Consider the following 14265-nt stretch of genomic DNA (forward strand, 5'->3'; position numbering starts at 1 on the left):
ATGTTGTTAATGAGACTAAGAATTTTTTGTCTTCTAAATTTGAAATGAAAGATCTTGGAAAAGCATATATGATTTAGGGGTTAAAACCAAAAGAACTTCAAATGGTTTTTCATTGTCTCAGTCTTATTATATTAAGAAAATATTGAAAAAGTTTAATTGTTTTGATGTAGCACATGTGAGAACTCCTTATGATCCCAACATACACTTGAAAAGGAATAAGGAATCTAGTATTCTCAAACTGAGTATGCTAAGATAATCGGTAGTGTAATGTTTCTCATGAATTATACATGACCTGATATTGCTTATGTTGTTAGTAAATTGAGTAGATATACTCACAACCCTAGTAGTGAACACTGGAATGCTCTTCATCGTTTACTAAGGTATTTAAGAGGTACTATGGATTGATGTTTGCACTTAAATAAATTTTCTGCTGTTTTAGAAGGATTTTATGATGCAAACTAGGTTACTGACAATGATGAAGTTAGCTCCACTAGTGGGTACATATTTACTTTTGGTGCAGGTGCTATTTCATGGAAGTCTTCAAAACAGACTTGTATAGCACGATCTACTATGGAGTCTGAATTCATTACTCTTGAGTTGGCAGGGCAAGAAGCCGAGTGGTTGAGAAACTTATTGGCAGACGTGCCTTTGTGGGAAAGACAAGCTTTACCAGTTTCTCTACATTGTGACTCACAGGCGGCAATTGAAATTGCTAAAAATAGTGTGTACAATGGAAAAAGAAGATATATTTGCTTTAGGCATGGTGTGGTAAAACAATTGTTGAAACATGGTGTTATTTTCTTGGAATATATAAGATCCGAAAGAAATTTGACGGATCCTTTAGCCAAGGGTTTGGCAAGGAGAGTTATCCTTGAAAAGTCGAGGGGGATGGGGCTAAAGCCCATAGATTGAGAAAGTATGGTGGATACCCGTTTGTGGTCAAACGAAGCCATATGAGACCTCAATATGCACTATATTTCCTATCCCTATGGCATGGTGGTAGTGCTTTATAAGGTTGAGCTTATTTTGCTCTTAATGATTCCATAGCCTTAAGGTAGTCTATGTGTAGATAGACTTGATGGAACCACCTATGTGAGTGTAAAGGTGCGGTCGCCTTTTATGAAAGACTTGGGATGTCTTTCTAGAGCACTCATGAGACCCAAGGAATGTGCATGATCATAAAAGCACTTTATTAGTATCGCAAAGTTTGCATAAAATTAAGGATATAGTACGTGTTGTGAGAGTCTCAACTAATGTCCATTCAGTTCAAGAGTACTTCACTTTGTGGATGTTAGCTGTTGCCTCATTTCACTACGTGTCAATTCAAATCGAAAGATATTGACACTTAAGTACATGTTCCTTCTTTTGCCAGAATTGTTCTATTTTTGTCTTTGCATTAGTGAGGGATTGTTGGAATTATTCATAACGCAAAGTCAAAATTTTCTTTTTGAAATTCCATTTACAGCCAATAGCCATGAGTTTTTTTATTTATTTTTCAAATGTCCTATCTATTTTCAAGTGGCCTTTTGCACGAAGCCTTAAAGCCAAGTGTTGAATGGCTATGCAAATCTACCATATGTCTTCATGCATGGAAGACAAGGTACACTTGTCAATATTGGAGCCAAGTGGACTAATATAATGAGACAAGTGTCAAAAGACTCTCGACACTTGTCATACATGCAACCACCTTAATTGCCTATAAATAGGTTATGGATTAACCATCATAATCACTCAATCTTAACCAAGAATCCATCTTGCTAATCATTACTTTTCTTCCTACAACATTCATTAATTTCTGTAACAACTACAGAAAATACCTTCATCTTCTCTTCTTTCTAGACAACTGTTTTGTGCAAATTCTAAACTTCCAGCCACAAGTGCACGTGTTTGGAGGTGCTGTGGAACCTTGGGGAGCGACCGGCCTTAACGATTTGCACCTAGTCGGGCCGAAATCGTTTTCAAAACAGTGGCTTGCCACAACACAATATTTTTGATAAATTGTTTTCTTTCCTTCTTGTTCGTAGTCAATATTATCTAGTCATTTGTTTTACAATAAATACATTGTAAATGTTTGATGCGTCACTAGGCCACGGTAGGAACACAGCCCGAAGTGTGCCACGACATGGGCTTAAAGGCCCAATAATTCCTCAAACAAATTTAGTGCACGTCACACGTCAGTTAAAGTTTTTTTCTTCAGTGTCGCTCCTCGAAGTGGTGAGAAGAAGAGAGAGAGAGAGTAAAAACCCTAGCTCCGATCGAACGTTCAAGAAATTAATCTCCGATGGAACCCGACGAGGATTTAGGGCAAATAGCTGACGAGATCTACGCCAACGGCGATGAGAACTCGCAGCGTCACCAGCCGATTATCAGCGGCGAGCAGCTGGATATTGAGTTGTACGCCGCCTTATACAGCGGCCGAACAAAAATTATGAGGCTTCTCTTCATAGCTGATCGATGTGGCAATGCTTCAATGCAATTGGAGGCATTGAGAATGGCCTATGATGAGATTAAAAAAGGGGAGAACACGCAATTGTTCCGTGAGGTTTTACAGAAGATTGATGGACGTTTAGGACCTAATTATGGGCCGGACCCTGCTTGGTCCGACGCTGTGGATCGTCGGGCTGAGCTGAGAAAGGAGAAGCTTGAGAACGAACTCAACGCTTATAGGGTATCTTTCTTTGAACAAAGTCTTTATTCTCTATAAACCTGATTAGATCAAATAACTTTTTCAATTTAAATTTGGATATTCGGAAACAACTTGAAAAGTAATATAAATTGCTATTCTCGTCATTTTAAGATAGTGAAAATATACCGGTTACATAGTTTGAATTTCGGGAGGGAGGTCGGAGGGAACTAGAGAAGTGGCGGCGAATGTGTGTTTTGAATTTTATTTGTTTTCTTAATCAAGGTAAATTTATGGGGTTGTCTCTGTTCTTTTAGTTTTATGCTCAATTATAGTGCATACTTAGAGGTAGATCCATTTGGTTTAGCGTTAGTAATGGGCAATTGATAGGATATAGAAGGAGTAAGCTTGTTGAGCTAATTTTTTTCATCATGATACATTGGCCACTCGGGGAGGCTTTCTAAATATATTAGTAATAGTTCATTGTAAGCAACCATGTGTAATGTACAGAATTTTGACTCTGACTTGTGTTAATGAAATTGACTTATAACAAAAAAAATGAGGAAATCATGTCCAATTCATTACCAAGAAAAAAAGAAGAAACCATGATGGTTAGTAATTATTCTTTGAGAAGTATGAAAACTTTAGAAGGCTGTGCTATCCTTATGAAACATTTTTAATTCTAAGTAGATACTGGTTAGATGCCTGCTTGGCCGTTCTCAAATTTTTCTCATTGTTTTGTGCCTATCACATATTTAGTGAGATTATCTTTTAATAGGAATAAGATATATTGCTACTTCAGATGAAAATTCTGAAAGTGCTCAGAACATATGGAAATTGACAGAAGAAGAGGAGTAAAAGTTAAAAATAAGGAAGGGGTTAAGGAGATCTTTCCTTGGAATAAGATTACATATATATGCATTGCATTTTGTGTATAGACAATACAAAAGACTTGTTTTTGTAAGTTTGTAAACTTGTATCCTCATTGTGTTATGCCCTGCATCTTATTAGAAACTTCATGTCTGACCAGCTTTTGTACCTGATGCCGCTGTTGGGTTAATTTTTGGTGTATATGGACAAAGAGGAATCGTAGATGTTTTGATGGCATTTCAACTTCCAACTGTCACCTGAAGTCTAAATGTTTGATGAGTCTTTTCAGCTGGAGTAACCTTTCCCCTGTAAATGATATTATCCCCCTCTTAGATTTCATTAGCTCTCTCTCAATGGTTTAGTAACCATTACCTTTTGCTCTTGGTTAACTCCCTGATCTAGAATAGTTTTTTGTACTAAGAGTTAACCAAGTTTTCTATTGTAACCTTTTGCATCTTCTTGATGCCTATAATGAAATACCTTACTTCATCAAAAAAAAAATTCCTCGAAGGGAAAATAAAGTGAATAGTCAAAGGTTCTAGCCAAGTTGGTTTCAGATTGATCAATATGGTTGGAAGTTCTTGAGTGAGATGGATTTGGGAGAATCAAAAGTAATTTTTGAAGAATTCTCTTTCTGCTTTCACCATTTTTATGAAAACACAGATTAGACCACTCTTTTACTGCAAAGTGAGCTTGTCTCAGATTTTATTAGATTAGGCCAATTGCTTTTTTTGTTTAGATAAGTCAAATTATATTTTCATCAATAACCACCAAGTAATAAAAAAAAAGGGTACAAGACATGCATGTCTGCATGTTACTCTTCTTGATGCATCAATCATCTTCCACCATGTTTGAACCATCAATACAAGATGGTATTTTCTGCTTTCACCAAAAATACTAGTGCAACAAAAGAGATGTCTTAATGCCTTCTACTTCGATGTCGCAACTTATGGAACAGTCTCGCATTCTATTCATTTCTCTTTCTACTATATCCCCTTTAACTCATAACTGTTTCAGAAGTTGACATATTATTGATCTGGCATACTATTATCATATTGACATATTTCCTGAGATAACTTGACACATAAGAATTCCTTCTTATTGGGCTTGCTTTACTTCCATACGGCCATGCATTGCTACTTTTCTCTTCATTTTGGCACACCATTGCACCTTTCCATTAGATTTTCTTTTTTTAACTGTATCATTGTAATTATTTTATTTCACTTTGTTTGACTTTATATATATCGAATTTTGTTGCTTAAGTGGAACTCATGTAACCTCCCTCTCTCTCTCCTTTTGTGTAGACAAATCTGATCAAAGAGAGCATTAGGATGGGATACAATGATTTTGGAGATTTCTACTATGCACATGGACAGCTTGGAGAGGCATTTAAGAATTATGTTCGTACACGTGATTATTGCACGACTGCAAAGCACATAATTCATATGTGTTTGAATGCAATTCTGGTCAGCATTGAGATGGGCCAGTTCACACACGTTGCAAGCTATGTTAGCAAGGCGGAGCAGAGCCAAGATGCTCTGGAAAGTCTTACAGTTGCAAAACTTCGTTGTGCTGCTGGGTTGGCTAACTTGGAGGCAAAGAAGTATAAACTTGCTGCTAGGAAGGTTTGTGATAGTCTTTTCTCACTTAGGCTTCATCAAAAAAAAAAAGAAAAAAAGAAGATAAGTCTTTCTCACTTAGGCCTACTCCAAGTTGTAGCTCAGTCTTGAATTGGCAGTAAGTGCCTTTACCGTCATCAATCGAGACAATGTGCATAGAGCTTCCTCAACTAGGTTTTTCATTTGGTAAATGTCAATTGAGGAATTTTCTTAAAATTGTTAATGTCAATTGAGGAACTTATGCTCAGTGGCCTTCTATTTTTTTTATTTTCAGTTGCAGTTCATAGCATATTACCATGTGTTTGTTATTCGGTTCTTGTTACTAGATTGAACTGGCACCACAGAAAGATTTATACATCCTTTGGTTTCATTTACTTATTTGACATTTCACTGGGTCGTTGCAGTTCCTGGAAGTTGGTCCGGAATTAGGTAACAACTACACAGAAGTTATTGCACCCCAAGATGTTGCTACTTATGGTGGACTTTGTGCACTTGCAAGTTTTGACCGAGCAGAGCTGAAGGCAATAATACAATTTTCTTTTCGTTCTTAAGTGATTTTATTGTTGAAGCTGCATGGTATAATTATGATGCAACTTGCTGATTCAGATGATTTTGTTTGGCAGAGTAAAGTTATTGACAATATTAACTTCAGGAATTTCTTGGAGTTGGTACCTGAGATAAGGGAGCTCATTCATGATTTCTACACAAGGTAACTTGGAATGTATTATGATTTAGATTTATTTTGCAGGAAGGTGTCAGTGGGTTAGACATCATTAGTCATGTCTGCCATCTGTCTGATATGTTTGTTAGAAAATGCCTTTCAATTTATTTGTATTGGCTGATGAGTTCCATATGGAACTTTTAATTAGAGCTACCCTATGGTCCTGTTTATCCTTTTTCAAGTTCAACCCCCTGATATTTTATGCATGAAATCAGCAACTTGACCTTTTCCACTATTGTCTGGTCATGTTTCTACTGTGGATGGAAGGATAAAAGTTTAAATGAGCACTGAGACGGTTGTACCTATTCTTTTGATCACCTTCAATAAGATTTCTTTGCTTAGGATAAACAAAACTGGAAATGTTTGAACTACAGAAAGAAAAGTGTATTACCTCCATTCAACCTTTTTTTTTATGACATGTAAATATGTATTTCATTGATATACACCCAAGATGGTTTAGAGGTGGTTTGTATAAGATAGATGATCTTTTGTTTCGAGAATCCCAAATTTTCTCTACATGACAAATTATGAACTAATGGAATGAAATAAGCCCAAATGGTTGGAATGGATGTTGATGATTAATTTGTGTTTGAGGTGTAGTAGTTGTTGTATATACCAAGGATGTGGCAGCTATACTTGCTTTTCCATTTATTACCCTTGGATTAATGGAAAAAAATGAAGGATAGCACTCAGGAGAATGGATTATATCCTAGAAGAGATGTGGAGGATTTATCCTGCCTGTCTGAACATTTCGTGTGAATAATTTGATAAGCTTCTCTTTTCCTTACCTTCGAACTGTTATCTCGTTTCAAACTAAAATGATTGTATGAATTTAAAATCGAATGAACTGCCGATGTCTGGAGTTGTGTCCTGAAATTGATTTTTCCAGACTCCCCTTTCCCCTAATATACTTCATTTTTATCTATGATGCAGTCACTATGCTTCTTGTCTGGAGTATCTAGGAAATCTTAAAGCAAATCTGTTGCTTGACATCCATTTGCATGACCATGTCGAGACGCTGTATGATCAAATCCGTAACAAAGCTTTAATCCAGTATACCCACCCATTTGTCTCGGTTGATTTGAATATGATGGCCAATGCTTTCAAGACGAGTGTTGCAGGTTTGGAGAAGGAACTTGAAGCTTTGATCACTGACAACCAAATACAGGTGATGGACTAGCAACATATACTTTTGTACCCATCTTCTGTGTGGAAAGCCTTGTTATTGTTTTGTCAATTTAGTGTATAGATCATGATTGTTACTATCCTGCAGGCTCGAATTGACTCGCACAACAAAATTTTATATGCACGGCATGCTGATCAGAGAAATGCAACCTTCCAGAAGGTGCTGCAGACAGGCAGGGAATTCGACCGGGATGTCAGATCAATGCTTTTGAGAGCAAACCTTCTCAAGCATGAGCACATCCTTAGAGCCTCAAGAAAACATTGAAAACGAATAAGGACGACGACGGTAGCAGTTTTGTTTGCCTTAATATGAAGTTAGGTCTGTTGCATGAAGTTGACCATTGTCGAAAGAGGTTGGATTGAGTCTTGGAGAAAGCCATATCTTTTGGGGATCGAGAAGTTTTTCAGGATAATAGTGGATTGCTGTTCATATTATAGATTTACCAGATGCTGGAAAAGTATATATTTTTGCCTGATCTACTTCCTGCAACCTTTCTTGGTGATGTGTCATCATCAATGAATGCTAATCCATTTACTACTTTGATGAGTTTAACCTGCTGACACTTTGATGAGTGTGTTTTGCTTCAATATTGCCTCCCTTTGTATGGTTATACAGGTCTTTTTCTTTGATGAGAGATCCTTTAGGCTAGTCCGACTTAAAGCAACTAAGACCAATCACAAATGATGAAAATAATAACCACCGACAGTTCATCTCTTTCATCAGCCAGGTAGTGGCGGCTGTGCTGGCAAATTTATCTGGATTCTGGACCCAGCTTTTTTTATTCATCAAATTATGCAAGTAGCATCTTTCTGAATTATGACTTGGCATCTAAAGGCTAGCGCCAAGTGAACTTTGGTGATCACTCATTTTATAAAAAAAGTTACTACTTATTTTGTATGACGTGAAGTTGAACGAATTCATCCTTAAAAAACTTACTCTCAAACTTTCATGGAATCTTACTAATTTTATATGTTGAGCAATTTCTAACCATGCGGTTTAAATACTAAAGTTTATGCTGGGATGTTAGTTTGATTTTAAGTTCTAGCACTCACCACTTAAAATAGCCAAGTTCAAGTGGTCCATTTCAAGAGTCATTTTTTTCATTTTCCCGTCACGCTCTCTTGATTTGTCAAGTAATGTGTAATTTCAATCCCTAATATGATTGCAATGGAAGTGTTAGCAAGTATTTCCTCCGTTCACTTTTACTTGTTCATTATTAATTTTGTACATTCCTTAATTATTATTTCACGGGAAAAAGATGATATTAGAAACAGGTCTTTATTATAGACTAAATTTAGCGATCACATTCAAAAGAATTGAATCTAAAAACAAATATATGGATTTTATAGAATTATATCTATACTAGGGACCACCAATATTTATGCACAGAAACATGATTAGCAGAGAAGGTTGGGTAACTGTAATAAGCCAAAAGCTAAAGTAGATTTCTCAAAATTCATTTCCAGTTTATATACACATCGTCCATAATTGCAGCTCAATATTAGATACTTCAGTTGACTTCACGATAAGCGATTGTTCTCTTTTACATAGCTTTAATGCCAGTCATTCAAAGGTATATGTTTTTCTCAATTAACTGCAGAAGAGAAAGTTGAGTATTCATGAAGGATGCATGCTCAAATTAAAGGCAGCATATAGAGGACTGACATGATCTATGTTTAGGCAAACCATTAACTACAAAAATCTACATGTATACCTATTGTAATTGTTCGGAACCGCTCCTGGCCAGCAGTAACCCAAATTTGCAGTTTGATTCGTTTGTCATCAAGTTCTATGGTCCTTAAGATCAATACTATGAAAGAATTTTTTTTTGCATTGGAATAAATTGGCAGAAAAAGAAAGAGAAAATATCTAAATATCAATACTCATATATTCTTTATAGAGGCCATTAATATTCTTAATCTTGATGGAGACCATGTTACTGAACATTTTCGTGATTTACATTTAAGTTTAAAAGGTTCTCTATTGTTATTCAATGAGAATCCTATCTTATTGTGAAGTTTCACTTCTAATCAGTTACATCTATATATTTTTCTTTAGGATTTAAACACGAGCAGTTTAAGAAAAATACCAAGATATGAAAATAAAAACCGTAGAATGTCAAGAAAGAAATGAGAGGATAACTACCCAATAATGGTGATAAAACTGGTGGTGAAGGAGCCATCTGAGACACGTAAAAGAAATAAACTCTTATCCACACCTAAAATTTTTAAATATAAGTTGTACATGATAAAATTCAGAAAAACCAAATACGTAATAATCACAGTGTGTTCATCGTATCAACAAACCAGTTGATCAACCAAGATTGAAAATAGCGGTTGATCCATTATCAGTTTCTACTCATCAATTAACCTTCAAACTCACATGAATTCAAGATTGCTCGTCGCACGTCAATTATAGATAGCTTAATGGAGAAATATATCAACCAAGAATGCAAAAAAATTCTTCGACTACATATAAAACTAACATAACAGTGAAATGGGTCAAAAAATAACCAACACTGGCTCATAGCCTAATTAAGTGAAAAATCAATGAAGCTTTTAAATTCTGCGGACTGTCTTACGTATCTATATAGAAAAAATTTAACAACTGAAAGAACCATGAACTGATTGAGATATCTTGTCCGTAGCAAATGAAAATACCAAACTAACTAAACAGGAAAAGTTCAATGCCAAGAAAAACATGAAATGATTCAAACATCTTTTTCATAAGTAATAAAACTAATAAACTAACTAATCAGACAGTTCTTAGTTTCTCCAACTGTTACATATCAAACAACTTATGTTATCTTCTTCTTTGTAACTACTCTCTTGATCTTATTTCCCGATAGTTATGCATTCGAATCTTCTTCAACCACTGCTGTAGGATTAGTTATACCTATCTTAGCATGTGTATTTGCAACATTGATCAACTCATTATCTTCAATGGAATCCTACATATTTAAAACACAAAAACTTGTGAAAATCAATACTTAATCTATAGTTCTTGTTGCTTTATTGTTTTATAACCTGCAAATCATTAAATTAAAAGAATGAATTATGTAAAACAATATTTATAATGAGTTGTAAAATCACTGTGATTTCGTTATCTTCATGACTAACTTTGTTTTTATTGAAATCTGGATCCTATAAAAAAATGTGTATCATAATTAAAATTTAATTCAATCACAAATAGGAAAACTGAGAAAAATTGAGTATTGAAACATACTTTGAACATCTCTTCTTGTGGAGTCGTCGTCAGTAAGCGTAACAACTTTTAAGACTTCATCTTTATTCTGATTGTTGGAACTCTTAAACTCAACTTTAAACATCCACCTTTTTTCAAAATATTTTCTATCTCCATTGGACATGAAGAGTCGTCTGCAGCACCAGAAGTCTAACAAAAAGATATAATGACTGTAGTTAATAGAAGCTACAACAACAAAAGTAAAAAAGTAAATGTAATACGGTACACACATTTTGTTTGTTCCTTATTAGAATGGATTAAATTATTACAAAGACGATGCTTCAATTCTCATAGTAAGTGTGTTATTAAGCATACGCTAAATGCGAGGAATAATACACTAAATAAAGCTCTTAATATAAAAAGACTAAAGCAGAAGATAGGAAACTAAAATGAAAGCATAAGTTTTTTTTAATGCAAAAGCCTCTTCGTTCATTAATACTTGCTGAATTTTGCACTTTAGTGCTGCCGCCAAACTCAAACCATTTTAATAATATTTTGTAACCTCAAATTCAGCACCATCGTTATCAGAGATTGAACCATTTTTTCTTGTTTTTTTTTGTTAATCACTGTCTTATAAAGATTGAATAGCTAGGGTTAATGTCAAAATTATTCTAGCTTTCATACAATACTTGTAAACAAAAGTAGATTTGCTTGGGTCTATGGTGCTTTTTAAGTGTTTAACTGCAAAAGAACAAACCCAAATTTTAAAGAACTTCAAAACAAAGTGAAACTTTAGCGATAAGCTAAAAATAGAGAACTATTAAAAACGGAACTTAACTTTTTCAGTGATTAACTACAACTATCTTAACTTTAGCGAAACTCAGGGACACCTAAAAACAGAGAACTATTACCATCCTTTCGAAGTTCAAACTTATCAAACCTCTCAAGTATAATGAATCTAATAAGAGCAAAGACATACATATTTAGCAATAAGCTCATTTGAAATTTAAAAATCATATCTTAATGACTTTGTAACTTAAACTTAAAAGAACTTTGACGTTATTGGTTAACCTAAAGTTCTTTCAAGTATATCAGTTCTAACATGCATATAGACACAAAGTAAACTACCCCATAAATAAGAAGGAAAGGAGATGCAGGGAATGGATCATGTACCACTTTTTTCAACGTTGATGGTCTTATTTTTCTAAGCAATTGTATTATATATACCTCAAATACAGGATCCTTAAATCATTTGCCGACTTTTCGATAATCTTAGTTGCATCCTTATCCCACAACAACAAAGAAATTTTACCAGTGCATTCCATCACCTTAACTTGTAGCATGTACCTGGAAAGAGTTTGTGTTTTTAAATTTTTAATCTTTAATAATAGTAAAAAAAACTATAAATTATGGTCATACCTATAAGTGGCAGATTGAATCTGCTCGCATTTCTTACAATAGAATTTTTCCCCTATTTCTCCACTTTCTTTGCGCAATTTTTGCATGCTAAATAACACCATCCACGGTCTAATTCTACGTGTACAATAGTTGCTACAACTTAGAAATTTCCTAGTTGCGCATAAAAATTGTATATACAAATGTTATGTAGAGAAAGATAAGATAAAATTTGTGCTAATTAAAAATTAACAAAATTTAAAAGTAGGTACTCACATGCTTACAATCACTCAAATTTTCAATAGTTTTAACTTCATTACTTCCAGATGTTAGCTCCTCAGCAACAGAATGAGTTTTGTGAGATAAAATTTGAGTAATTCTTTGTGAGCTTTCTCCACACACAGAAACCATTATGTTTTTATTTTTAAAGTCGAGATACGTTAATAAATATTAAGAGTAAAATTTAATTCGAAATATCCTTAAATGAAATATAACTTATAGCCTGTTTGGTCAAGCTTATTTTTGGCCAAAAGTGCTTCTTTTTTTTGCCAAAAATACTTTTGGCCAAAAATTGAGGCGTTTGGCCAAGCTTCTGGAAGTAAAAAAAAGTGTTTTTGAGGAGAAGCAGAAGCAGTTTTGGAAAAGCAGAAAAAAGTAGCTTCTCTGCAAAAGCACTTTTTTGAGAAGCACTTTTGAGAAAAATACACTTAGAAGCAGTTTTTAAAACTTGGTCAAACACTAATTATTGATCAGAAGTGTTTTTCAAACTAATTAGCCAAACACAAACTGCTTCTCACCACAAGTACTTTTGAGAAAAGTACTTTTGAAAAAAAGCACTTCTCAAAATAAGCTGATTTTTGCAGCTTGGCCAAACGGGCTATTATGGACCCGAAGCAAAAGTCAACAGCTTGAGGAAGATTTGAATTGATCCAAAGCTTCGACATGTGCCTCTTTTTCCTCACCGAATATTGTTCTGCACACATAAAATTAATATTTAAGAGTTTACTAATTGTATAGAGACATTGTATTATAAAGTAAGTAGATAATTTAATAACCTCGATATCGATGTGCTCTAATCAATTGCATGACAACAACAACAGGTTTATCATTGGATCCATTCAAATGTGGCTTATCTTTTCGCCAAAGTCTTCCCAAAGAGTTGCAGAAATGTTATTGCTCCTACAATTATTATAAGGTTAAGCATAGGAATCAAAATAAAGAATTGTTGAAATATTTACTTAGTTCAATAAATTGTGACAAGCTTACGCATAATCTTGTATCTCAATGTTCATGAACAAACGGATGCTATCATCTTGTTTGATAGATTGTACGTCTTTATAGCTTATAATTTTGCCAATAACATTGACCAAGGAAATATGTGAAAAATTAGTAATCATTATGGACAATATAAATAAAGATTGTAAAAGAATTGTTAAATTTCATGATCTACCTAAGATATACCAATTGGTATACTAAACATATAAGACAGGAAAGAGATTATAGAATAGTAACTGAAACTGAAAATTATATTTTTATAAGATAGAAATTATATTGTCATTTTTGATAGAGGACACCTCAATTTTACAATTACTTTTCATTAGTTACAACAAAACCAAGTAGTTAGCATTCAGGTATATAAAACAACTTAAGTAAAATATTTGACAGGAATTTAAATATGAGCATCTTGCCTAACATACCATCTGCATTTAGTCTTAGGTGAAACAAACTGTTAGTTTAAGGCAATGGGTGTCAGTCTTAGGTGAACCAAACTATTAGTTTACTTGTGAGAAAGATACTAGTTAAGTTACATAGTTGTTAATTCTCTTCAAATAAATTAGTGAGAGATAAAGAAATGGAATTCCATGTGAAGAGAACATCGCCCTGAATATTTTGTTTGAACACATTTTGATGCCACGAAAGCAGAGATTAATCGGAAGGTTTTGATTCACATGGACCTTACTCATAATCTTGTATCTCAATGTCAGCAAATTCAATTTTAATCTAAAACTTAAGCTTTAATCTTATGTACTGTAATTAGTATTGATTTACTTCTCAATTAGCACTCACACGATAGATAACAAATAAGGAAAAGTAAAATGAAATTGGAAAAAATGAGAGAAATTTAATTACCGAATAGCTCAGTATTGTCAAATTCTTGGGGATTTGACAACTGCTCATAGGTTCTAAATTTGAAGATATGCATATTGAAATGTGGATCACGTATATCCTCAACAGTGGTCTTATGCATGAACATCAGCTTGAACTTGTGGTTTTTGGTCTTCAGTGTCATATTATTTGGACAAACCACGAAATTCCTCATGATGTACAAACTCATTTCCTTAATTTGTTGTTTGAACCTTCGGATAAAAGACCTACCAATACTTGCGTGAATGCGGTCGCCCTAAAAAATAGTTAATTAGTTAAAACGACTAAGTTATTTTGTATATGACTGTAATATACTTGCGCATATATAAACAATGCAAAATAGAAAGTAATCGTAAAGTTTAAAACAATACCTTTTCATCCATCACAATAATCTCAATAGAAAAAAGTGTATGGGTCTATCGTGATTTGAATTTTCCCAAAGCCTAACAACACGAACCTTTAATTTCCAATTTATTGACTAGCTGTTAATTTCACTAAAGAAATTTATTTCAGCCGCCATTAA

The 14265-nt window shown here is 34.0% G+C and overlaps 1 protein-coding gene and 1 long non-coding RNA gene across 2 annotated transcripts; one reads left to right on the plus strand and one right to left on the minus strand.

The window, feature by feature from the left end:
* The first annotated feature begins 2167 nt into the window (after positions 1 to 2167).
* LOC107788242 (COP9 signalosome complex subunit 1) lies at positions 2168 to 7606 on the plus strand. Its single transcript, XM_016609915.2, has 6 exons — positions 2168 to 2668; positions 4798 to 5118; positions 5517 to 5633; positions 5736 to 5821; positions 6767 to 7001; positions 7107 to 7606. The coding sequence occupies exons 1-6, from the start codon at positions 2282 to 2284 to the stop codon at positions 7281 to 7283; spliced, it is 1323 nt and encodes a 440-aa protein (XP_016465401.1). The 5' UTR covers positions 2168 to 2281; the 3' UTR covers positions 7284 to 7606.
* A 2093-nt stretch (positions 7607 to 9699) lies between these two features.
* On the minus strand, positions 9700 to 12370 carry LOC107788241 (uncharacterized). Its single transcript, XR_001648562.2, has 4 exons — positions 11622 to 12370; positions 11430 to 11549; positions 10245 to 10412; positions 9700 to 9969 (listed from the first exon to the last, which is right to left on the minus strand). It is a non-coding gene; the product is annotated as an uncharacterized LOC107788241 (long non-coding RNA).
* Between the last annotated feature and the right edge of the window lie 1895 nt (positions 12371 to 14265).

The sequence above is a fragment of the Nicotiana tabacum genome, chromosome 7, assembly GCF_000715075.1.
Source record: "Nicotiana tabacum cultivar K326 chromosome 7, ASM71507v2, whole genome shotgun sequence".
NCBI classification, from domain to species: Eukaryota; Viridiplantae; Streptophyta; class Magnoliopsida; order Solanales; family Solanaceae; genus Nicotiana; species Nicotiana tabacum.